Genomic DNA, 25,573 nt, shown 5'->3' on the forward strand with positions numbered 1-25,573 from the left:
GCCCAGCTCTCTCGCACTTTTATGTGAGAGATGCTTTAGCCCCTTAATCAGTTCAGGATGAAACAACCTTCACTGAACTTGCTCCAGCTGCTCTGTATCTGTCTCAAACTCGGGGGCCCAGAACTGGATACAGCACTCCAGATATGGCCTCACCAGGGCTGAGCCTCGACCTGCTGGCAGTGCTTCTCCTAATGCACCCCAGGCTACCACTGGCCTTCTTGGCCACAACAGTACATTGCTGGCTCATGGTCACCTTGTTTTCCACCAGAAGTCCTTCTTGCTGAGAGTGCACTCTGTCCCTTCATCCAGGTGACTGATGAGTAAGTTGAACAGGATTGGATCCACTATTGGCCCCGAGGGTACTCTTTTAGTTAGTGGACTCCTGCACCACTGGTCACAACCCTCTGAGTTCTGCTGTTCAACCAGGTATCAATCCACCTCAATGTCCACTCATCTAAGACATGCCTGCTAGCACACACACATATATGTATATACAGATATATATATGTATATACACATACCTTATAGGTTTATGGAATTGCACTCTGAAAGAAAAATATTAGATTTTTTTTTAATACATTGAATATAGAGTGTTCTACCTCAGGTTTTCCAGTGCAAAAGTAAATATGGTAATAAGCACACTGGGTCAAATTATCATCTCTCCTCAAAGTACGGCTCTCTGGACACAGAGCATTGGTTCATTAGGAGGTAAAAATGACTAACATTAGGAGGTAAAAATGAACAGAAGAATAAGCCAAAGCAGCAGAACAGACTGGGAGAAAAGAGCCACAAACTGCAAGAAATCCTGAATACCAACAGGGAAAAACATAATAAGGTGAAGAAAAAAATAGGCTGGAAAAGAGAAAAATCAGTGTTGTCACCGATTTCATGGGGACATATAGCATCTATTGGAAGATACATTGACCAGAGAATCTCACTCATAGCTGGCACCTGAAAATGATGGAATATACTGGCTAAAATACTGTGACATCAGAATAATTTGATTTCTTTCCATGTAAAGGCATTCAGCTAAGATTAAAGTTGAAAAATCACCTTAGCAATTTGGTCAGTAAATATTCCAAATATGAGAATATTAAATAAATAAATATCTATTAGTAAGAATCCAAAAATCATGTCAAGCCATTAGAAAATGGCTTTGACTATAGATTCCAAGTGTCCTTCCTATTACTCTCTCAGCTGAGCTAGAAGATTTTGCTATTTATATTATGTCTGGATATTTCTTGATAATATCTCATGTCTCAAAGTTTACTCTATAATGGACAAAACTGTAATTTTTTTTTGACTAAATGCAAATTGTCCTAGTACTAGAATCCATCCGATTTCAATCCTTGATACCAGTCCAACAATCAATCACCAGGGGCATCGGACACCCATAATTAGATTATAAAATCATAACTATAGTCATTTTACGTCTGCTTGCATAATTACATCAGCATGCTAATATCCTTTTAATGGTCTCTAATGATGTAATAAGAAATAATGGAATTTATTTGACAGCTACATAACCATTAACAAAACATATTAAGCATAACTAGTACTTCCATAAAGATTCAGGCTGTATCCAAAAGTGACAGCTAGCATGTTGGGTATTTTCTGCAATGTTGAAATATTCCTAATTATGTATTCCCTAGATATATTCCCTCTCATCTGCTTCCTGGGGTGAGCAAAGTTTATGTCAGTGCAAACTTGACAACAAACCAAGTGCAGAAGTGGACTTCACCCTCTGGGAGCCAAGCCTGAGGCTATGCTGTGAATTGCAGGCCATCGGTTAAAGTTGGCAGGATTGTGAAAAAGAGAGGATGAGATAGATAAACTGATTACTACCAGGCAACAACTCATCAAGAACTAACAGGGGAATTGGTAGTAACCCATACCAAAGCAACTTATTAACCGAGACAAACTCCAAAGCACAGAGAGAAAAAAAATAAAAATGTAAAGAACAAAAGGTATTTGTATACAAAACTAATCAAAGCTAGTAAAAAAGTATTTGTGGAACACTATTTTAAAATTACTTTTTGTGGCAAAAAGGACAAGTATTATTTTATAATTCTGATACCTCCTTCGAAAGAACTCATTACTCATCTTTTCTCCTCAGTTCTTCTCACTCTGTTCTTATTGAATGCGATGACTCTTTCTATATTTTGAAATTAACCCTGTGTTTTCATTAGGAAGCATTCACTCTGAAATCCTTGCAGAGGTCTGGGAAGTTTCAGGCCTACGCTATCACTCTCTTACCATTCAGAATGCTTGGAGAGAAAAAGAGAGAGCATTGGGACTTCTAAGTCATCCTAATACTTAAGTCAAAGTACAAATGTCATGCTACAATCCCTTTCAAAACCCTCGATTTCAGGTTTCCTGATTTTTTTTCCCGTATGATTTATCCATTCCTGTAAAAACACTAAGAGTATTCTTAATGAAAAGGGTACGTTTAGTTGCCAGTTAATAAATAAATAAATAAATCCTTAATGACTGTGAGACCTCATTCTATTGATTGGAAATGTCAAAGGTGGATTAGGAATAATCATGAAGTCATATATTCTCTGAAACGTCTTGAGGGACTATTCAGCAGGTAACTAGAGCCTTCAAACTCATTCATACTCTATATTCATACTCCAGTGATGACTATGTGGTGGTGGCAGCAGACCAATGCCGAAAAGCATTAATTCTTTGCTTGGTGAGGCTTTTTTCTAAGGCTTCTACCCTTCTAAGGCTTTATCTATTAGCTAGATGTACATTATTACATTGTTTTCTGGGCTTAACCTCAGGCAAAGCATCTTATTTTCTTAAATCAAAATGTTTATTGGACATGAATTCTTCACTAATGTGAGATTTGGGATATTCTTTCATTTCTTTCTCACAGACTTACAAATTTTATTTTGAAAAGACTAAATGTTGCTGTTTTCATAGACACAGAAGACCCTATTCTGAGTTACTATCATTTCTAACACACTATATTAAAATATTGACTAAAATACAGTAGAAATACTTTTGATGCAGTGATATGGCTCTTTATTAATGGATGCAAAGTAACCAGCCTCCCTAATGCATATTAAAAAAAAAAAAAAAAAAGAAAGAAAAATGGTTACTCATAGCTAGCTATATCACTGGAGGAATACCTTTCATTAGAAAGTGAATCTACAGCCCACCAATTGCAATGCTGTTGTGATTTATCACATGATAAAACACAACGCAAAGGCTTTTTTTTTTGCTAACAGTTAGAAAGGTAGGTGAAAGTGCTCTTATACTGTAAATGAATGAAGTTAATGAAGCAGAACTCATTGATTCCAGCAGAGAACTTATTTCATGGGATCCCTTTAAATGTGTAGCCGACTTTGATTTATCTGCCAGTATTCAAACTCCAAACTGGAAATTCTCCTTACAAGGAAGACCACACATATTGTCTTTTCTTTTCAATTTCCGAACTGATTTTTCATACAATAAATACTTTTCATAAAATAAAAATAAGAAGAGCTATTTAGTAATACAGAGAATAGTTGTCACAAACAAAATATGAGTGTGTTCTCCTTCAAAATGACTAAATTCAATATGCCTAGCACCTCTCAGATTCCTGAAAAGATTTTCTCATCAGCGGTCTATTTCTCACTACGCATGCTATATGCAAGTGGTGTAATTTTTTTTCCGAATAAGAATGAACACTTCCTTTAAGGAAGAAATATCTTCAGACTATTGCCTAAAACACAGCATTAAACAATGAATTACATTCACTGGAGCTGAAGATTAAACCAAAGTTCGTGGCACTTAAAGTAAGATGAAGAAAGATACTGCAGTTCAGCAAAAGTGGCGAGGCAAAACAAGCAGCCCCAAATGCTCTCAAAAATAGGTAGCAACTGGATGCTATTTTTTGTATGCCAAAATATGACTTATTTCCAGCAAGCTGTCAAAAACCTCCCACAGCTGACCCTTCTTTTCCATTACTTTTCTATAAAACTATTTTTATTTTCTGTTTCTCAAAGAAAGAACTGAAGTTTAAAAAAAAAATTCCTACAAAATGCTATCAGAAAAATAAATCTGCATTTCTTTACCAGATATGGAAAAATCATAATCTCACGGCTCAGGAGATGAAGACACAAAGCATTCATCAACATGAATCATATGGAGATAAACAGTATTTCAACATATCTGAACTTCCTGGGACTGTTAAATGAGTAGCTGGCCAAGCAGCATGACCCAGTGTGCTGCACATCAGACTGCAACTGCTGGATCCAGGTTGTGATCAATCTATCTCGGATGTCACTTCCCCGTGAGCAATGCTGATATAATATAATGCTGTGCAGTACTTGCCATAACTATACACTATTAGAAAATATGATAATATTTTTACAGCACTCAGAACAGACATTTTTTCCCCTTTCTTCATGGAAGCATAGGAATATTTCAGCCTTTTTTAATAATTTGTTACTAACTATATAATAAAGTATATGTAATTTATATATGTACATTATAAAGAACACGAGTATATTCTTTTTCTTTTGCATTCTCTCATTAATTTTAGCAGGAAAAGGAGGTCATTCACTCATAAGTTGAACTATTCAAACCAATGAGAAATCCAATTAAAAAAAGAAGGCAAATTCCATGTACATACTTGACATCTTTGAAGGCACTCATCTGCAGCTTCAGGAGATCTGCCACTTCCTTTATTAACTCCAAGCCCTTTTCCACATTCAGGGGGCTGTTGAAAGGGAGCAAGAAAACAGAGCATTACAAAAATGGATCTCATCAATACTTGAGAGGCTAAAAGTCCCAAAAGAGTTATCACCTTGGCCTCTTCGAGTCTGCAAGCCACCACTAACTGTATTCCTGTCACATAGTGATCGTGATATCAAGGGAATTGGGATCAGGTGCTTCTTCAGGCATGATGAATCACCTGAATTTTCCAGCAATAAGACAAACAATAAGGTGTAAATGGAATTGTTAGGAAGTGTAATGGGCCCATGATGCAGCAACCAGTTCATCTCAGTCCCCAATAAAAAATGTAATAAAGTAAAAGGACGGAAAGAGAAAAAGGATTGACAAGACAAGGAGGGAAACAAACAATGAAAGTCAAATTGCAGGGCTCAATATCAAATGGACAAGGGAAAAGCATATTTTTAAATTCATTAGTTTCTAAAATGAATCTTTGCCCAGTGAAAGGATACAAAATTATTATGGATTTGAGAGTAAACAATGGAGCAAGGCACCCAGTCCAGAGGACACTGATTAGATACATGGGAGTTAGTGTGGTGTGAGTATGCACTGCTGACAGAACCCACTTTCAATCTTTTTAACCTTTGTCAATGCCACATTTACATTTTTTTAATTTAGAAAACAGGTTGCAATCAAGCATAATACAGGAGGACTTCTATCATGTTAAAAAAAAGCACTTAGGTACAAAATTTATGTTTATAAAAATTGCAGATTATTAGAGTTGTTACAACCTAAAGACATATTGTGAACATTCATTGCCTAACAGATAATGCCTTAACGATTTTGCTGTGCTATCAAACCAAATGAAAAGTATTAATAAATTAAAAATATAAGGAAATGACAGGATGTCCAGTGAGAATAACAGATACAAAATTCTTCATGTACATTCTGATTGCAGAATTATTCTCAACATTGTTAAGACCCAAGCTCATAAAATTAAACCTTAAAAGCCATAAACTTTTCTAACTTATGCCACTGTAAGTCAGAAACAACTTTTATGAAACTAAACCTAGAAGGAAAAAAAAGGTTCTATTTTTTTTTTCCTTCAGGGGTTTACAACAAATAAGAGAAGGAAGTGTCAGAAAAAGTTACGTATTGTTGGACATGATCTTTGCAATGGGACTAAGGATAAAAAAGATTTTTCAGAATCCTGGACCTAGATCATTATTTCTGCATCACAGTTGAAGTTTGTGAATGTAATTCTGTATCACTGCAATCACTGTCATGATTTTATTCACTGTCTCCAATGAGCCCTGTGTTTATTTATTTATTTATTGCATTCAGTTCTGCATACGCTGCCCAAAGGCCACCTCAGTTTAAATAATGGGATATCTCATGTGGACCTTGGTTAGGATGGAATTGTTCAGCCTCTCTTTGTGCTACAAACATAAAATGCTCCAGAGGCCTCCTGTCACACAAGCAGAGGAAGCCCCTCCAGGCACCAGATAAATTTAGAGTTTTTCTGGATATACAACACAGAAATTGTCCTGTGTGAAAGTAATGAAAGAATCTGATTGTTTCTACAAGGGAAAAAATGTATTATAGATTAATCATAAAAACCTTATATTTCAATGACTGACAGTGGGTGGAAATGTGAAGATTCCCACCACTACAAAAACAAATTGTCATAGTGACTTAGGGGCTTATGTGTTAATTAAACCTTTTTCACCGAAGATGCTGGCTTAAATTTTACAGAAATGATTGGTGTCAGCAAGTGGGCTTTCCCTGTAATAGCAAGGATATGAAGAGGTGCAAGGAAGGCTGCTGCTTGCACTGGTGTCATTTTTCTACCAAAGAGGGCTCATTTGTACAAGCTAACGTACCACTCCCCACTTACCCTTCTCCCTATTTAAAAACATTCTCCAAAGCCAAAAACAAGATATGCTGCTAAAGGCTGATGTAGTAGTAGTAGTAATGGGAAAACTAATCAGAGCTTTTAAATGCCAGAATTCGAGAAGAAAGCCAACACCTTTGGGAGAAAAAGTGTTCCTGAAGCTCAATCATTTGCAGGTCTGGTTGTCTAGTAGTAGTTTCTGCGACTCTTGTGAACAGGAAATGAAAATATTCACAAACTCACCTAGTTACTTGTGCAGATAAAAAGTGGTAACTAAGCACAGTATGGAAAAGATGCAAAACCAATACCTGTATATTTTCAAAGGCCCTGGTGCTATCCATTAACCTCTTTGGTGCCAGGGCTACTATGGATCATGCTATCACCGCTGAGGTCTCTCTCACACTAAAAATGGTAACTTACAGCACAGTATTTTCAAAAGAATTTTCCCATGAATTCTCAGTATTAACAGATTCTAGTACTGTTACTTAGAGTTCTATAACACCTGTATTTGTAGGAGAGTTAAATGTTCAAAAACTTTCTCTAAAAATGCAAGATCATCCTCAAAACTGCATTTCTGCTTTGTAGCTTGTTCAGTGTTGCATGGTCCGCATTATACAACAATTGCCTTTACCTCGGGTTATGCTAATCCCAGTAACACGGTGTAACCGCTCCAGTTCTCTACAACTTCGAAAATAAATGAGAGCTAGAAAGTAGAAGAAATTAATGTATAGCTAACTTTCTTCCACTGCTTTACCCTCTAGTAATATCTGCAGGTGCCAGCATAAATATAATGTTTCAGCTAAGATTCTAACCTATACGGAACCAGCAGCAGAACCAGCAGCACTCAGTTGCCAATCTCTGTCTCATATAATTTGTAAGAAAGATGTACGTTGTTTGAAAGGCTAATGACAATGAAGATATAAATGGAGAAATTAAATATAAATGTTTCCTTTGGGGTTTATGTGGATATATTTAGGTTTTAAGTCTGGCACAGCTTTTCATCTCCAAAATGTTTCACTGCTAATTTTATTCATTCTCTTTTAGCTGCACACAACTCTTGCACTAAACTAGTTATACCTGCTATGGCTTTATATTTCTGCTAATGATAGCAAGCATTATGTGGTACTATCCCTACAGATGAAATCAACTCCCCAGCTCAGGGCAAGACTGATTTAACATCATCACATAACTGTGAAAACTTTCCTATATGCTTTCACCATGTGAAAAAATAAGTGATTGAACACATAACTACTTGTCTGAGCTAAAAATATCATCATAATTTAATCAGCTCCCTGTAACTCCATCAGGAATTTTGTCAAACAAAGAAAAGAAGACCTTGGCTGTAGAGCTATTTTATTTAGAAATGAATCTGAAGTGAAACTATGGGAATAAATATCCCTTAACTTTAATGTAAGCTCTTGGACACTCCTGAAAACTAAGTAATCCATTTAAATGTTCAAGAGTGGATTGGGGGGCCCTAACTTTCTTCATATAATTGTTTGGTAAAACCTCTCCACAAATTGTACTGGACATAGAATACAGGAAAATTAGATTGCTTGGTGAAAATAATATTCTGTATCTTCCAATACCCAAATCCCTCCCAGTGAGGGAGCTGAAAACAAATACTGTTCAAGATCAATCCACTTACTGAGGTAATTCAAATAATAGACCATTGGATTATAAACTTCATCTCTTATTGTCTATTAAAAACTTCACCTTTGATTGCTCAATTTACTGGAAAAAATATGGGAGTAAGGAGTGTTTCGACAATCTGGTTCCAAAAAGTTGGTACAATTTACATCACATTAAGTGATTTCCTTCTCAGGCACTGCTATAAAACACACAGAGTTGGCTAGCCAGATTTTAAGTGTTTACACAATCCCTTTGTCCTCAGTGGTCTTATAGTTAAGTGAGCGAATTGCTGCTGATGATGTGTGAGGAATGATGAACAGAACACATCTTTATCTGAAGCAGCCCTACCAAGTGTCTTTGGCCAAGGGATCTTCTGACCTTGAATGTCACCATCTGTAAAATGAGGACAATGATAGCGACTTTCTTTGCTAGATGCCTAGTGTCTAACTAGACTGGTATTATGTGACTTGTAACCCTTCTGGTTATAAGAATAAAGAGTAGCACTATTGGCAGTTCCTAAGGCTACAAATATTTCTCCCTAACAAGAATGGACATTGAATTAGCAAAGATCAAGTACTCTCAGAAAGAAAATGCATTTCAGGGACTAAAGTGTCCCTCCTTTGCCTACCAAAAACCATTCTGGTTTTAGGGTACAACAACAAGATTTTTCTTGGATCCAGGTGAAACTAACCTATCCTTCAATGGCAAGTTGGTAACTTTGACTGCTAGGGGAAGCAGAGAAGGAGGCAATATGCTGCACAGAAGAGTCTAATGAGCCAAAATTGCCTCATGCACTGCCCATTAGACCTTTCCAACAAAGGCTAGTGCCAGATATTGGATCCTGACCTCAAGACCAGTTCAGCTACATCCCATAATTATCTGAACACCACTGTGAATGGATGTCGTGTTCCCCCCAAATTCCTAAGTTTAAGTCTAATATCTGTTGAGTGCAAACACTTTGAATAATGGATTGTGTATTTTTGACCTGCATTCATGCATTCAAGGCTAGAAGCTTCCCTTCATCTGATTAAAGTACAAGAAGGAAGCATGTAAAAGGATGAACAGGAGGAGTCCTGTAGGAAGAAACACTGGCAGCAGGGCCAGCTCTGCATGCTAACACAGTATGGAGCCCCGACTCTAATAAATGCCAGTGGACAATGTCAAAGGAAACAAGAGGAAAAACAGAAGTAAACTATGATAAAAACTATATGTTCTATATTTCCCAACATGCCTGTCAAAACAATCCCATAAACTGATCCATTTTCGTAGAGAAAAATCTGATCCAGTTACACAGATGGCTTGATTGCTAGCATTTGCCAAGCCTGCTCCTAGTCCAAGGAGAGCAACACATAGCTCAGAGTTGTGCTGCGGTTATGTCAGTCTCACAAGCAGTTGCTCTCATTTGCTTTGCCTCTTCCCAGTTGCCATGTGTCTTCGGAAACCCACTTAACTGAATTCTGAAACTCCCCCTTACTGCCATCATTCCAATTATGCCTTGTCTTTACCAGGCTGTACCTAGTGCCCTCCAAGACTCTGTTTAGCAATTGTAATGCAGCACTATAATGGACACCCAGTCAGCCCTGTCAAATTAGTTCAATTGAATCATTTTCTGCAAAAATGAAGAATAACCTACAGTACAGAAATAGGCCTGACATTGGAAATTGCGCTCCTTAAACCTAAATGTCAGTTTAATCCCCAGCAAAATCTTAAGTAAAGTAGGACCCAATCCACCTAATACTTACTTAAAATGGGACACAGGCAGTCAAATCCAGCCCACCCATTTTATGAGAGCTGAACCCTATGCTAAATTTACTCAGGATTTCTTTACTTAAGGTTGCCCAAGTGCTTATTATAGTCCTCCTGTATCAGTATCAGCAAGTGCATACACTAGGGATGTTTATGCTCACACCCAGGCTGTCTCATCCTATCCAAATTCAAGCACAGCAGCATCTTCACTACATCTATTTTCCCTGAAGAAGATGCTAATTTTGCCTATAGTTTGTGGGTACTTTGTGGGTACTTTACTTAGTATCTGATTGTACTTGCACAAAACTGGTTCCATTTTATTTTCCATACATGAATCATAGAATCACAAAATGATTAAGGTTGGAAGGGACCTATGGAGATCATCATGTCCAACCCCCATGGACAAGGTAGACCCTGAAACCTCCTGAAACATGGGAACTTTGTGATTCTAGATCAGGAGGCTAATGCTAGATATTTCCATGCACATCCAGAGCACTAGAGCATACACAAAGATTGGACAGAGATGAGAAATCAGTTCCTCTGGCTTTTTACCATGTAGTGAGAGGTGGCATTCCTTTTGAAATAAATAAATGTAATTTTTGTTTATTTCTATAATGAATTAGAGAATGCTGTTGTGCAAACCATCATTATTTATAAAAATCTCTCCCTTTTTTTAAAAGTCCCCTGGTGAACATTTGACACCAATGTTATATGTCAGACTGTTCTTTATTATAAAAATATATGACACGGAATAGGGCCACCTACTTCTAGGTTTGCAGGCTCTCTCTTTTATATTTGCAAATCTGAATATGTGTGCCACCAGACCAGGGGCAGGATTCATGTTTCTAAACACAACAAATCTTCTTTTCTTCTGAATTTTCCACAGTATCAGAGACAGGACTGTAAGGAGTTTTAAGAAAACCTTTTTTTTTTTTTTTTTTTCCCAACAGAACTATTTTTGTTAATGTCTATTATTCTGTCACACTTACTCGAGCTGAATTTCATCTGCCATTGTGCTCCTTAATCCCTCAATGTATTTAAATCCATCTGGAATTTTTCTAAATCCTCCATAGTTCTTCCTAACACAGACAATTTGCCCATGGGGTACCACTAATCTCTCTACACGATGAGAAGCAGCAGTTCATGATGAATCTTTCTCTCCTATCACATAACCAGTTCTTAATCCACAGTGACACTCTGGCCTTTGCTCTGTGAGTCATTCTCCTTAAAGTCAGTATGAAGAGCATCCCATTTCTCTCCTGTTGATTTGGAGGACAGGTACAACTTGCAGTTTTGTTACAGCAGCAGTTTTTGGCCCAGGAGACTCAGATGTGTCTCTTGTCTCCCAAGGAGAGAAGTGCTGCTGCAGAGGGCTGCTGTGCAATGACAAGGAGGGAGTCCCTGGCACTACCTTTTTAAGACCGAGGCACAGAGGTCAATATCAATATCCAAAGCATAAGGTTTAACAAGTAGCTTATCATTGATGAGGTCTTCGAAGATCTCAAGGTCTATGGTCACAGCACTTCTCCAACTCAGAGAAGCTGGAAACAATACTAGGAAAGTCTTTTTTTGTTGTTGTTGAGGACAGGGTTTTTTGTTCATTTGTTTTCCTTTTTTTTTTCTTTATTTTTTTTATTTAGTCTGCTAAGAGTAGTATTTTAGCATACAACATAGCGGAAAATTCAATTACAGAAGTGTGAAGTAGAAGAATCTGAACCTCTCTTGTTTGCATACAAATTTCAGTAGTAACTGAACTATAGAAGGGATGTTGATGCAATCACAATAAAAAGATATAGCTTTGGTGAGGTTGCAGAAGAAATTTTCACTTCCCTCTTCCAAACAAGTCCTCTATCCCTCGGGTTTGGCAGCAGTTGCCAGCTCATTACCACCACTCTTCCATGAGATCAGAGGTCACCTACCCAGCACGGCTCATTCAGCCACTAGCCCCCAACATCTGCGTCATGCCCTTTGCAGTCCAGAGGAAAATCATCACATTTGCCAGTGCACCCCATGGATGGAGTGAGGACTGTCACCTGGGGCAGCACAAGAGAGGTAGGAAAGGCACGGCAACTTTCTGACATGTCTCCCATTCTCACTGTGTTTGCAACCACCCACTTAAAGCCATTGCATCTTACCTTCTGCCTCCCTCAACTTTTATTTTTCAGTTTCTGGACATTAGCAGAGTCTGTCTCATCACAAAAAGGGCGAAGATTATCCCATGAACAGAGAATAAATTGAGACATTAGAATGCTATGGTCAAGGTCACAGAGGTATAGCAAGGACAACTGAGAATGTTTTAGCAGTCAAAAAAAAAAAAAAAAAAAAGATAGCATTGCCATTTAATTCTGTCTGAGCCTAGTGAGCCTAAAAAATATTTATGCACCAAAACTCTATTTATTTCTCTTTGAAAATGCTCGTGAGAGTAAAGTCCTGGGCAGTGACAGTTCCAGGTCCTGCTGTGGCAACCTCCTGCCTTGTCTGTCTTAGGTTGAGTCTTTTGTCTATGTTTCTGTGTTGTTTCATACATCTCGTTCACAGTAAACAGGGCAGGAATGTATTTGTTAGCACTGATAAAAGGATTTTACTGGTTTGAACACAGTCTTTGTATTAAATTTAGTTAAATAACAATAAATTTTATAAATGCTTCACATTTATTCAGATTCATGAAAGAAACCAAGAAACTCCTGAGCACAAAGCTACTCATTGAATTGCTTGAGAGCTGCCTGACATCACGACACCATTATGGTAATGATTTTAAAGACCCTGCAATTTTATTGCATCAGGCTGCAGTTTGTTTTTCTGTACTTGCTTCCTCAGAGGCTTTATTACCAATAAAATATTCTTGAGCTTACTTCTGTTTTGACAGCTCAGCAAATTCCCACTTTCCATATTTTTTCTCCACTTTTCCCACCACCAATATGTGTGAATTTAAACCTCTTGATTCAGATAGATTCAAGTCCAGACCAATTTGTAACATACATGACACGTTGCAAAAATCAATGGCAGTGGTCAGGCTATTAAGGTCAGAGGAGATAACTGCATCATGGATATGCGAGCGTGATAGAGAAGTCGAGAAAGATCCACTCCCTAGAGTGAATGCAAGTGTGACACTGCGCCAGCCTGTACTTGTATTTACTTCAAACACCCACTACCTCCAGCTATGTTAATGACAACAGATTCACACAGACACTGTGTCACCAGCAGAAACGTGGAAATAATGGAAATAATTTATTTCATAATTGTGGCATCCTCCTTTCTGAGACTGAAATGGACCCCACCAAACATATTCCATAATGCATTTTAAGCTGAATGTTAGAAGCAACAGACCACTTGTTATGAACCCTAAATCTTTTATCAGTGATCTTGAAAATGCAGAGTTCTTCAAATTAGCCTTACATGCAAGCAAGTAAATCAGTGGTGCTGACTGATGATGCACATTTTAATGCCCTTTCCATACTGTCTCTTTTGTATCACGGAAAAGTGAAATTTAAACCTCTTCTTCCAAGACAGCTTAAAGTCTGGATCAATTTATAATGCAGATGGCATAAATAATAAATGATAAAGAATATCTGACAAGTATCCAAAGGAAAAAAAATAGAGAAAAAAAATATAAGAAACCAAAACTTTAAAAGTTATACAAATGTCTTTTTTTCCTAAATGTCATTCTCCCTACTATTAAGACATTAACTCTGAATTAATTTCTGTAACATATATCTGCTTAAAAGCTTGTGCTTCTTCCAGCAAAACCTAGTGGAAAGCCAGAATATCTATTTGAGTGAAAAACTGAAATATTCTCCATGTTCTGAGTTATTCTCTGTGTTCTGAACTAGTCCTTATTGCTTTCCTACTTAGGAAACTATCTTTTGTGTGGAGTAAAAATGGTTTATAGTGAAACAAAAAAGACTTTGTTATAGTTTTCAGTAGTCAGGTGTTAACACTGGCTGCGCTTTATCCAAGTCAAGAAATTTAAAAAAATGTTTCAGGTGTTTACACTGATTGATTGTGCTTTATGCAAGTTAAGAAATTTAAAAAATGCATCAGACATGAGAATTATGTTATTTAATTTTTGTAGCTGAGCCCCCCAGGATTGGACATAATGTCACTGCAGAAAAAGTACTGGAAGGTAATAGAATATATTATGGCTTAGTTTGCTGTAATCCCAGGAGTCCAGGAACACTATAAGGCACAGGGAACATGGAAAGAGAGAAAAACGGATCTGGGAGATATCCTGGTAAACCTGGCCAAGAGCTTTATCTGTTCAGCTAAGCGGAGAGATGCCACAGTGTGTTAGTCATCCTACTAGCAGCTCCAGAGGCACTCCAGAGGCAATCACACCATTATTTCTGTTGTTCAGTGCCACGGGTGCCAACTGGTCACCAGCTGCATCCATTCAAAATTTTGCTCTGGGTGTTCCTCTAGAAGTGAAAATGCCCAAGTGGAAGCCCGAATGGAAAACATCTGGGGAAATAAAGGCCTAGGACGAGGGAAAGATGAACCCTGGAAGGACTCTTATCCTATGAAAGTGGTCTTTCATCATCAGGTGAAAAGTGTTTTCCAATATTTCTTCCAACATTTCAGCAGATTTTGGAAGTACAAAAGTTAACTGCAACAGAGTAGAATGGTCTATCATCCTCTTCATATACCACGGATAAGCAAAAAATGAAAACATTCAAAGCAAACTCTCCCATTGAAAACTATATGAAGTATTTCTTGTTTTACATTGCAAAGCTACAATAACTACTGTATTTTCTTGTGCATGAGGCATCATTTTCCTATGGGAATATACAAGACCAGAATTAAGACAAAACATTGTATTAAAGGGATATGTATTCCACTGAATTGAATGTGGTGTGTATGATTTTTGTCACTTTGCAAACTATCACAAGGATGCCGTAGGATTAGACAGAGAAAAAAAAAAGGCAATTTATGTCTCAAAGACACTAGAAAACACCAGGAAGTGTGAATAATTACAAGGAAACAATTAACCAAGGAAGCTGCTAAATCTACTTTTATCCACCAGTCACAATGCTGAGACAGAAATAAAGAACTACTTTTACTGCATACAGTAGTAAATAAGTATTTTTCCATCTCTATTGTTTATGGAGATGTCTAGCTATATTATCAGAAGCGAAACTTTTGTCCGTAAAATCAATGATGGACATTTCTGGAACTTATTTATACAAGGGCAGACTCTGCTAGTGAAAGCGATAAAGTGAATGATAAAAAATTCATTCCTTTACATTTAAAAGGCTTTTTTTTTTCTTTGAGCAGTGTTGTCCCTTGCTGATTTTAACAGACTTTCAACAGTTGTAGCAAAAGCATTTCTCTTTTATCTATGTTTAGAATTTCTTTTTGTTTTTAAAGCTAGTTGTGGAAGTTAAGCGAAGAAAACACAAAGACCTCTTCCCCTTGATAGAGTATGCTTGCATGTAGAATAACAATTTGAAAGAGGACATTGAGATATGTAGAGAAGGTCAAATCAGTGTTTCTGTTTGTATATGTTTATTAAAGAACAAGAACATTTTGTTGTTTTTCTCTAAAAGAGAGCTGAAAAACCTCATGCAGAAGCTCCGCTTCTAAGAAACATTATGACCTTCCAGTAACAGGGAACAGTAAAACCCTATCCACTCTGTTTCATTGCTGTATATATCGTGATTAATTTTCTCCTATTTAGATTTCATTTTTAAATAGAATTAAAGTGTCCTAAATATTAACCTGACAAAGGTAAGGAATAATTAAGATCACAAAAATAAAATTCTTTAACAACTTGCATGGGAAAACAGGAAACTTTGGGGGAAAGCACACAGCATATTTTGACTCAGCTTTGGGGTCCCAACCAGACCATCCTGCAGAAGTAGTCATTATATGCAAAGTAGTAAGTATTATTTATCACCTTTGTAAAGATGTAAAAATAGCATCAAGCATTTAGAATTAACCTAACCCTTCAGTATACTAAGTGGATCAGACTAATCATCTCTTAGTAATTTTACACTGTGAACATGAGATCTACTTTCAGCTTTTTCAGAGTAACAGAGAGAATACCAGCTACCTCAAATTAAAAGCACTGAAATGCAAGTACGATCCAATTAAATCAAAATGTTGTGAATAGATTCACAACTTATATAATTCTACACAGAGAATCTGGAATTGATAGTCAACATATGACAAAACACTACTTATCCAGAATTTGACTAATACAACAATGCCAGAAATTGGCTTACAAGCCATTAATTGCCTGTGATCTCGCATTTAAATGAAAAACTTAACACACATATATCCTGATAGATCACATTGGGGTGTCCAGGGATGGCCTTGGAAAAGCATGTCCTACCTCTGAGGCTCAAACCATAATGAGTGTTAATCAGTGCAAAATGATGAAGTTTGCACTCTCAGATTAGGATTTTTCCCAGCATGGCTAAATCTAGCTGCTTAACCCCATATTTAAGAGGATGCATATGATTCACACCAGCTTGACTATGTAAACTGCTAAGCACGCAGCAGCTTGTGTTCAGTTTTACTAAAAATGATAGGAACTGCATATTCTGGATAATTCAGCTTTGGGTGGCCTCAGAAGCCTACACACGGTTTAAACATTTTGACTGCGGGATTTTCACCCTCAGTTAGAACATGTTCTGCGGACAAATGAGCATTTTCATTATGTGAAATCATATGCCTACAATGAGCCCTAGGTTGACATTTTTTCCCAATTAATAAGTTTACTCTTCTTGAAAACAAGAAGTGAAAATTCAGAAAACTGGAATAGTATTTTGATCCAAAAACAGGCAACAACTTTGAGGTTTCCCATTTATGTATTCTTGGTATAATGGGAAACATTTTGCAACAATGGCACTAAATAATAATTTGTAACCTGTAAATAATTTGCCTTGTAAAATCATTTTAGAATTTCAGAGTTAGCATTAGGAGAAACAGTTACAAACACTGAGGAAGAAACAAACTCTCACACACACAAAAATTCTACGGAATTACAATTTTTTTTGAAGAAGGCAAGAGTGAACAAAGTAAATCACCCATTTTGATTGGTTTCTCAGCATAATAAAGTGCTGAAGCAGCACCGTGGAGGATTTGCTGGACAATTTTCTGCACTGAAACTGTCAATTCATTCCTAAGATTAGTGCTGATGGATATTATGGATTGGTATGGATTGCAGTGCTCCAACCGTCTGAAAGGTCACTAGATGAACACAGCAGGAGTGACCTATTGTTCTTACCATTGACAAACAGGCTGCCGTTTTGACAAGTCTTTAAACTATCACAAATCTTTTCTTCAAGTATTACATGGAAATGTTTATCTTTGCTTTGTGGCACAATTAAAAGCTGCCATCTTAGGAGTTCACTCAAGCAGTCTTAATATCTCTTTGGGTCACGCTTGCAAAGCCATGGTAGCCTGAGAATCTAATAGTGAAAGGCTCACCCCTGACATCTGTCAACTATACCACTGAGTATAATCTTTTCAATTCTATTTTCAGATCAGAAGGTGAGAAGAACTCTTGCTATTTATCCCCCATGTACAAATGTGTTGGACTACTTTCCTCTCTCACCAAAAGACCACAGTTTCAGCTGTAAAAGTGAAGCTCTGCTACTCAAAAAAATCCTGGCCAATAAAAGTCGAGAGATTGGGACTATGACCTATTGCTTTACGTGGAGGAAGGTGAAAAATATTGAGATAATAGTACTCAAAAATAAGTAAGTGCCACTAATGTTTCATTACAGCATTTCATTTAATAGGCAGACATTATGACTGGTTTAAAAAAACCCAAATCCTAAATAGTAACCCGTTGTAATATCAGATGTGCCAATTTCTCCAAGAAAGGTATTTAATATGAGATTCTGCCTAAAACTCAAACTATTAAAAAGTCATATTTCAAGCCTACCTTTAGCTTCAACTTTTACAGTTGTCTAAAATCTTTCTAGGAATAGTTCCAGCTCCCTTATTTCACAGTATAAATGCAATGTGCATGTACAATTCTACATGAATGTGTACATATGTGTGAACATACCCACAGAGCAAAGCCACTTATTATTACTGTTTATTTACTGTAAACAGCAAGTAAGATTTACAGTATAAAAACTTACTTATACAGGAAACTTACTGAAAAAAAAAGCTTATTAAACGGACACCAAAATTGCTCTTCTATGCAGTGATAGTTAACAAAGATCATCGTGTTCTCTACCCTGTCTCCCACAAGATTAAATATAACTAGAGCAACTTTCATGATGAACAAGTCTTTACTATCAGGTAGACTGGTCCAATTGCTCTCTACACCACTTTATGTACTAAGGAAATGGTTGTGGGAAATAGAAATAAGTAATAAATACTTATACTCAGATACTGTAGAAAATATTTCACTGCTCATGCACTGTGGACAGATCTGGTTTTAGTATGCAGAATTTCTTGAAATAATTTTTTATATATTGTTATATTATGAAAGTCCAGACTGTATAAAAATTTATTTTTCAAAACATGAGTTTTTAATTTTATTCTTACATTCCAGTAAATCCCATTAAAAACAAATAACTGACAACAGCCTAAGAAGACCTATCTAGCACTAAATTGTTAAAAAAAAAAAAGTGGCAACAGGAGTTCTAAAGAAAGTCAAATGACTGAAGTATTAGAAGTCACCGGCTGAGAACCCTGAACCGTAATCTGCTTGCTGGAGATTGAGTGCAATGCAATCCTCGTACAAAAGGATTTTTCCTTTAGTTCAAGTTAATCAGCTTGTTCTCTTCACCAATTAACTCATTCTAGATTAAGAATTGGAAAAAAGCTTGAAATCATATTCTCATTTTCTATATGATGACTTTGGAGAACAGGACATCTAACAGTTCAAAAAGTTCTAAGAGGGTAGTGACAAGCTATCAGTTGAGGTGACTAGCTACAGAGAATATGTGCTTTTCATAATAAGCCAGTTACCTCTAAATACAAAAACTGCTTTTATAGACTTTAAATTTTTGAATCCAGAACATCTGAAGCGGTTTCACAGAACACATTTCAGTCTTTTATGTTGCTTCTGAGCATTTATAACAGCATCCCAATGTACCTCTAAAAGCATCTTGCTTGAAAAATTCTAAAAATGTAATAATCTAGTATAAAAGAAATGTACCATTCTACTTTCTTGAAATAAAAAAGTAAATGATGTAAAGGATGCATGCTAAGTTACATGAGAGTGTATATGGAGTCCTGTAGGGGTAGGAGGCTTTTACCAAACAACTCTCTTCCACAAGAGTCACTAAATGATAAGAGACATAAACTATAGGGAAAAAAAAAAAAACAGTTGGGAGCTATCTAAGAAGGAAAACTGGTAACAGATGGAGAACTGATATGCTGTGAAGATTGCAAGTCAGAACATCACCCTTTATGCAGGGCTGTGAAAGCCTTTGGAGAGTTTTGAGGCCAAAGAAATCAGGATGGTGAAGGGACATGACTCTACTGGGATACAATAAGGTACTTTCCAGACTGATATTGCAAGGCATGAGGGAAAACTAGCTTCTACTGCTTCAAATAGTATCTGCACGCAGCAACTAAAAGAAGTGGCTTAGCTAGGCTCTCTCGTCAATTTTTGACAGACTTAAGAGGAAACTCCTGAGCACTTCCTTAGCAAAGAGAGAACACAGCCTAGACAGAAGAGTGGGAGAATAATCTGTTAAATAACCATCTTTCTTCAGGAAGAGATTCTTGAGAATAGGAGGTCTTCTATAAGAACTAGTCAGTGAAAATGAAGTTAGTGTGACTGCAAAACAAGCTTAAAATGAGTTAATTGAATCTGAAGCACTTGAGGATTAAATAATGATATAGACAGAGATAAGGTCACATGAGTGTGAAAGGACCCCACCTCGGTTGGGAGTCTCTTTAAAGTTAATATTCCAAAACCCCCAAAGGATCTTTTTTAAACTCTAGAGCTAGGTTTCTTTAGAAGGTGAACTAGAACTGTTTTGCCAGAACAACAAAAAACAACAGCAATACAAGGATTTTTAACAGAAATCTCTTTCCAATATGTCTTTTCAAGGTGAGTCCTTTCCTCCAGAATGTCTAAGTTCAGTAACTACGAAACTTTATATGCAAAAGTTTCTGCAAGGTAATGAGTCTCTGTATAAAGCCTTCTCTCTTGTTATCTCTGAGGAAAGGACTGTGTGTTTCCTGCTTTTTGAGAAGTCTCTGTCCCTGCCTCTGCGTCTCTCTGATATTTGCGGGCTGCCAGGCCTCCACTTTCACTCTCTTCTGCATATTACTCCATGCACTATTTGAAATCCCTCCCCAGCAAATGTCACCCCTTCTTCTTGATCCCACCTGCCCCTAGCAGATCCTGTGGAAAAAGGCAAACAAGAAGACGTCCTCTTTGGTGCCCAGTCACAGGCATTTTAAAGCAACATAGAATGGTGCAGGGATTTGTAAGCCCATACTAGAATTTCCTAACTTCTCAGGCAAGATGAGATGTAATATTACTCTTCGTGTGAGGAGGGGAATGTGATGGTGCCCACATTCTAAACACTTAAATGTTCCTTTGATAAATTGTGCATCACTAGGGGGGAAAAAGCTGCCTTTCGAAAGTATAGTATTAAATGTCAAGTTCATTAGTGATATGACCTTAAATCATTAGGTCTTTCTTTCCCAACTAGCTGCATATGTGATGTGTGGATTCCTATTTGTGTTATTTTCAGATCAAAATGAAACTACAGAGAAAATATTGTGCTTTATTATTGTGTGTCATTTTTTCAAAGAGTGACTCAGGCATTGATATTTAGGCTACTTTCAAGTCAAATATTTAAAGCCCACATCCTAACCATAAGCACACTTACTGACATACTGGAAGGTCACTGGAACATAAGAAGATAGAGTGTGGGCTACAAATTAAATACCTTCCATATCGAAGAACTGGCAACTGTAAGAGAGCAGAACTCCTTTCTTATAGTTTCATCAAAGTACTGAACTAGATGCAAACAGTTTCAGATGTATTAAAAATTAGGCCTGTGGCATTTTTCTCTTTTACATTTATATTTCATTGGGTGCAATCACTTTATCTTTTTTTCCATTTGAAAACGCCATTCAAATTGGTTGCTATACTTACTCTTTCGCTGTCACAATATAGCCATAGTCATTCTCTTTGAAAGACTTCACTTCAAGCTGTAAGTCATGTCCTGTCTTTTTCTGAAGTTCTTCATAGGGATTTTCATCCTTCATCAAAGCATTCTGCATCCAGTAGCGGGTCTCACTCAGCTCTTTAGAGTCAGAGTCCATGTTCTTTGCAGCTGTCAGTTCCCTCGAGAAAGTCTCACTTTTTACGTTTTCCACACCAGCATTTATTTCTTCTGAGGAAGAAGAGGGAGAGTCAGTATCTTCAGATTTCTTGGTTTCTGTCTTAGTAGATTCTTCAGGTAAAAGTTCTTTAGGCATATTTTCAGGGAATGCATTCTCATTCAAGAAGTTAACTAGTTTTGCAGTTTTCTCCTGTATTAAGAGAATATTAGTATTTGTAAAACTAAACACAGAAAAGTTATGAAGAACAAAACCTCCTTTGAAGGCTTACTGCAATGCAGCATTTATTTGTATTTGTGTCTCAGAGAGAGTATTGGTGTGAATAAAACTTTATTATCAAATAATTTGATAAAAGGAGAAATGATATAGATATTTGTCAATGTCCCTAAGAGTTGGGCCTGGAAGTACATGCATACCTCTTCTGGGTCTTGTAAGTCATAACACAGGAAAGGAAACAGGTTTTAGGTCACAAATTATATTTCACTTACTCATCTCTAGAAATAGTTGTAAAAAAAATATTTGTGAGTAATCCACTAAGTTTAAAATATGATCATACAATTAATTTAATAAACCGAAACCATAAGCAAAAATCAAAACGCATCCCTAGAGAATTAATTTGCTAATTTCTGTATATAAAAGTATATTAAAAACATATTATAGCCAAGCATCTGATGGGAGATAATGGTTTATGGTCTCTGTGCTCTGTGCGATCGCATTCTTTTCTGTCACATCCTCTATTCAAACTGTCACTGAGACAGTGCATGAGATCCTCCATAGGACAATTGTGACTGCAGTGCTTCATTCCTCTGAAGATTTCATGTGGGTGATTTAAACTCCTGCCAGAGTGTCCACTTGTGTGTTTTCCTTGCCTGGTCGATGGGCACTGTGAACACCAGAGGATTTGCTTATTTATGCCTTGCAGACTTAGCTATTTGATGGAGTATATAGCAGGAAATTTTTCAATTTAATCTTTGAAAGTATTTCTTTAAGATATTTCTGCTCCATAGAACCCCGAATCAGAAGATAAAAGGATCTCAAAAATAAAAAAGGCTAAAATAAAATAGGACTATAAGTAATTTTGACTGTAAGGTATGATTCAAAGCTCATGAGAAATATTTTAAAGCTAATTTGGATTAAAATCCCAAATTTGATTTTAGCACCAAGGGTATTGTCTACAGCATTTTAAGTATGTCTAATATTCCACAGTTCTGAAGAATTAACTTCAGATCTGACAGTGAAAAAGTGAAGATCAGCAGATTTCATGAATGAAAATGAAATTTTGAATCCTCCCATACAAATGAACTCACAAAGGGAATGCGTTTACTCATCTGCCTCTCAAAATCTGAGAGATTGTATGAGCAAGATGCTCACATTCCCCAGAGTTAAGAGAGGAGAGGTGAAAAAAAAAAAGTGTTTTCAATAGAATGTCTGAACACTCAAAAATTACTAAGAGGAAAAGTCTGACCGTTGGGATAGGACTCGCTTTTTTTTTTTTTTTTTTTAATTGGCACAGATATTTTGGGTAAGGATTAGAAAAATCTTCATTCAATATTTCATTGCATCGACAATATGCTTATGCTGTAATATTAAATTACACCTACATAAAACACTAAATTATTTTTAAGCCTTTGATCTGTATTTCTAATCCTTGCTTTATATAAAACTGATATACTGAAATGAAATATTTTTTGTTAAAATACTGGTACTCTACCTGTTTATCAGTTTTGGAAGTGGCTTCGCGTACTCCGTTATCTGTAGGATGTGGAAAGCACATATGTATAATTATAACAGAAATGCATCATATATATGAAACAAATGCTGCTCATAGGCAGCTTTATATGTAATGACAGTCTTTTTAAAGCAGTTTAAACATTAAGACATTATAGCTGAAAGGCCACAATAAACAGCACAGTATAATTCATTATGGTTATTCTAGTTCTACTTAGATGGAAAATTAATGCAGGATCAATAGAAATAGTACTGCAAGAGCCAATGTAATAATGTTATTTTGCTAAATAAGTTGCTGAACTTCACATCAGTTTATCAATATCCAACAAAAAAACCAATAATGTGATTGTAGTTGGCAGAAAGGACATCATATTTACATTAAGCAAAAAGGAACCATATACAACACTCACATTTTAGTAGAAGAAAAAGATTTATATCTATAGATACATTATACCAGAAACATGCTACATTTTAACTACAGTGATGATAGGCAGTCACGTCATTGACCTCAGTTAAATAACTTTGGTTCTTTAGTTTATGAACTGTCTTATTCATCTCTCACAGCATGATTCAAGACAAACCCACAAGACTGCTCATTTCAATCTACAGACAGAATTGGCAATTAAAATAATCAGAATACCTCTGACCAGTAAGGATTTCAGTATATTGCCATTGTCAATCACCTTCCTACTATTGATAGAATATAAAAGACAGTAAAGAGCATTGTTTGTCATAAATTTCACATGATTTTGGTGTTTTTGATATAACATTCCTAAAATAGAGAATGGGTGAGTGGTATCTCATGTCCCATGGTGCTAAGCGTTGACTCATTAATGGCAATTACTGCAACTCCTGAATTTGCATCATCATGAAAATTTGTGTCCAAACAGAAGGAAATAACCATAATAATTTTCTTTGCTCTCGAGCAGGAAAAGGGAACAAGTTGTTTTATATATGGATCTATCTAAAACTTTCTTCTGTATGTAATTAGGGTACATTAAAGAATGATTATCTGCAAAACACATGATCTTTTTCACATATTTTGAAACACATTTCTGGGATATAATCATTTTTCATTTTCATTTTGTTTAAATATCTCATTTTCAAGAATAGGAAATTAGACCACAAAGCATAAAGCAATTTCTCTTTCAATGTAATTGAGTGTGTAGGTTTATCTTGTTTATGAAGCTTGAAGACCAAGGGTTCACAAACAGATGATTTCAGGTAAATAAAGCATTTACTGTAAAAAGGAAACATGAAACTTAAAATTTTGCAGCCTTATAAAAAAAATCTTTTCTTCTTCAAAACTGCTAACAAAAGAAGTCTAGCACTAAAGCGAAACACAAAAAGGAAAATTCATATATCTATGTCTTGCTATATTTAGCTCTCTGGGTTAATACCTGCTATGTTAATACTGTTCTCCATTAATCCGGTCTGAACCTCTGCCCTTCCTTGCGCATCTCCTTTCTTCATTTCTCCTCCTGTTTCATCTTCTCTAGTTTTTCCAGCATTCTTTTCACTTTCTTCTATGTCAACACCTTGAATTGCATCAGCAATAGTATCAGCGATCTCATCCAGTTCCAAAGAGCTCAGGTCCTCCACATTCACCTGATGTTTCTCCAGGTCATTCAGTACATCCTTAATAAGTGTTTCTGAATCATAAAACAACATAAGCACAAGATTTAGCAGAATACAAGAAGTGCATGTGCCTCTATCAACGGGTATCTTATTTTTCCTAAAAATACTGTTTCTTTTGTGAAGATGGCCTGTTTTGCAAAAGAGTGCATTCCCACTGAGGGAGCCAGCACAGAGTGAAGTTGGCTATTGCCATTATAGGAAGTGCAGAATTAGGTTGTTTGAATTTATGACACGGACAATCTGTGTCAGGCGCTGGGGGATGTACTCCATACAACCTAGCAAGCTGTCCTGGAGACATCAGTATAAAATTGTCACTATTTATAAGTGCAACATGGTTTCCTAGTCCAAAAGGACTCAAAATACTGAATTGCTCAACATTTATTTAGATGCACTATGTTGACACAAATAACACTACTCTTCATTAGAAAGTATGTTTCTGTGTTGATTTTTTTAATAGGATAAATAGATGTACACAGTTTGGGGAAAGAAACATATTTTGTCTTTTAATCAGAAAGCACCTCTCCACTTGGAATTATTTCATGCATGGATATGTAAAGGACAAATTTCATCAATCATATTGATTTCTCTTGAACTATATATATATATATATATTTTCTTCAAATGTGAATTTTGCCAAATACTCTTTGATTTGTCAGCTATGAACAAAATGAGGGTAGGAATGCTTTATCCATCAAGTTAAGGAAAGAAATGTAAGATGACATCCCATGCTGGGAAAAGTAAATATCAGATATATGTTCAGGAAAAAAAAAGGTGAAAAAAAAGTTGTGAAGATGAGAAAATTGAAGGACAATGGATATTATAGGTGGGTTAGAAGATGTTATTTAGGGAAGGTACTTAGCTGCCTTTTAGTGCCATTCTACATTGCTTGCAAGGCTCATCCTCGTTTCCATTGGAGAAACTTGTTTAATTAGGGGCTTCCTTTGGCATCTTAAAATCATTTTCAGCCATGCCTCTGTTCGCTTTTTCATACTGATCACT

The 25,573-nt window shown here is 36.4% G+C and overlaps 1 protein-coding gene across 1 annotated transcript in view; it reads right to left on the minus strand.

Annotated features, from left to right (window-relative positions):
- The window catches only part of PTPRN2 (protein tyrosine phosphatase receptor type N2), a 586,957-nt gene that overhangs the window by 332,822 nt on the left and 228,562 nt on the right, over positions 1-25,573 (minus strand). The window contains exons 7-10 of the mRNA XM_088521231.1: positions 24,337-24,588; positions 22,920-22,960; positions 21,021-21,400; positions 4,625-4,711 (exon numbers count right to left, since the gene is read on the minus strand). Of these exons, the coding sequence (XP_088377357.1) occupies positions 4,625-4,711; positions 21,021-21,400; positions 22,920-22,960; positions 24,337-24,588 (760 nt within the window). The remainder of the gene's footprint in view (positions 1-4,624; positions 4,712-21,020; positions 21,401-22,919; positions 22,961-24,336; positions 24,589-25,573) is intronic.

The sequence above is a fragment of the Tinamus guttatus genome, unplaced genomic scaffold, assembly GCF_059628265.1.
Source record: "Tinamus guttatus ecotype Peru unplaced genomic scaffold, ASM5962826v1 Tinamus_guttatus_pri_ptg000006l, whole genome shotgun sequence".
In the NCBI taxonomy this organism is placed as follows: Eukaryota; Metazoa; Chordata; class Aves; order Tinamiformes; family Tinamidae; genus Tinamus; species Tinamus guttatus.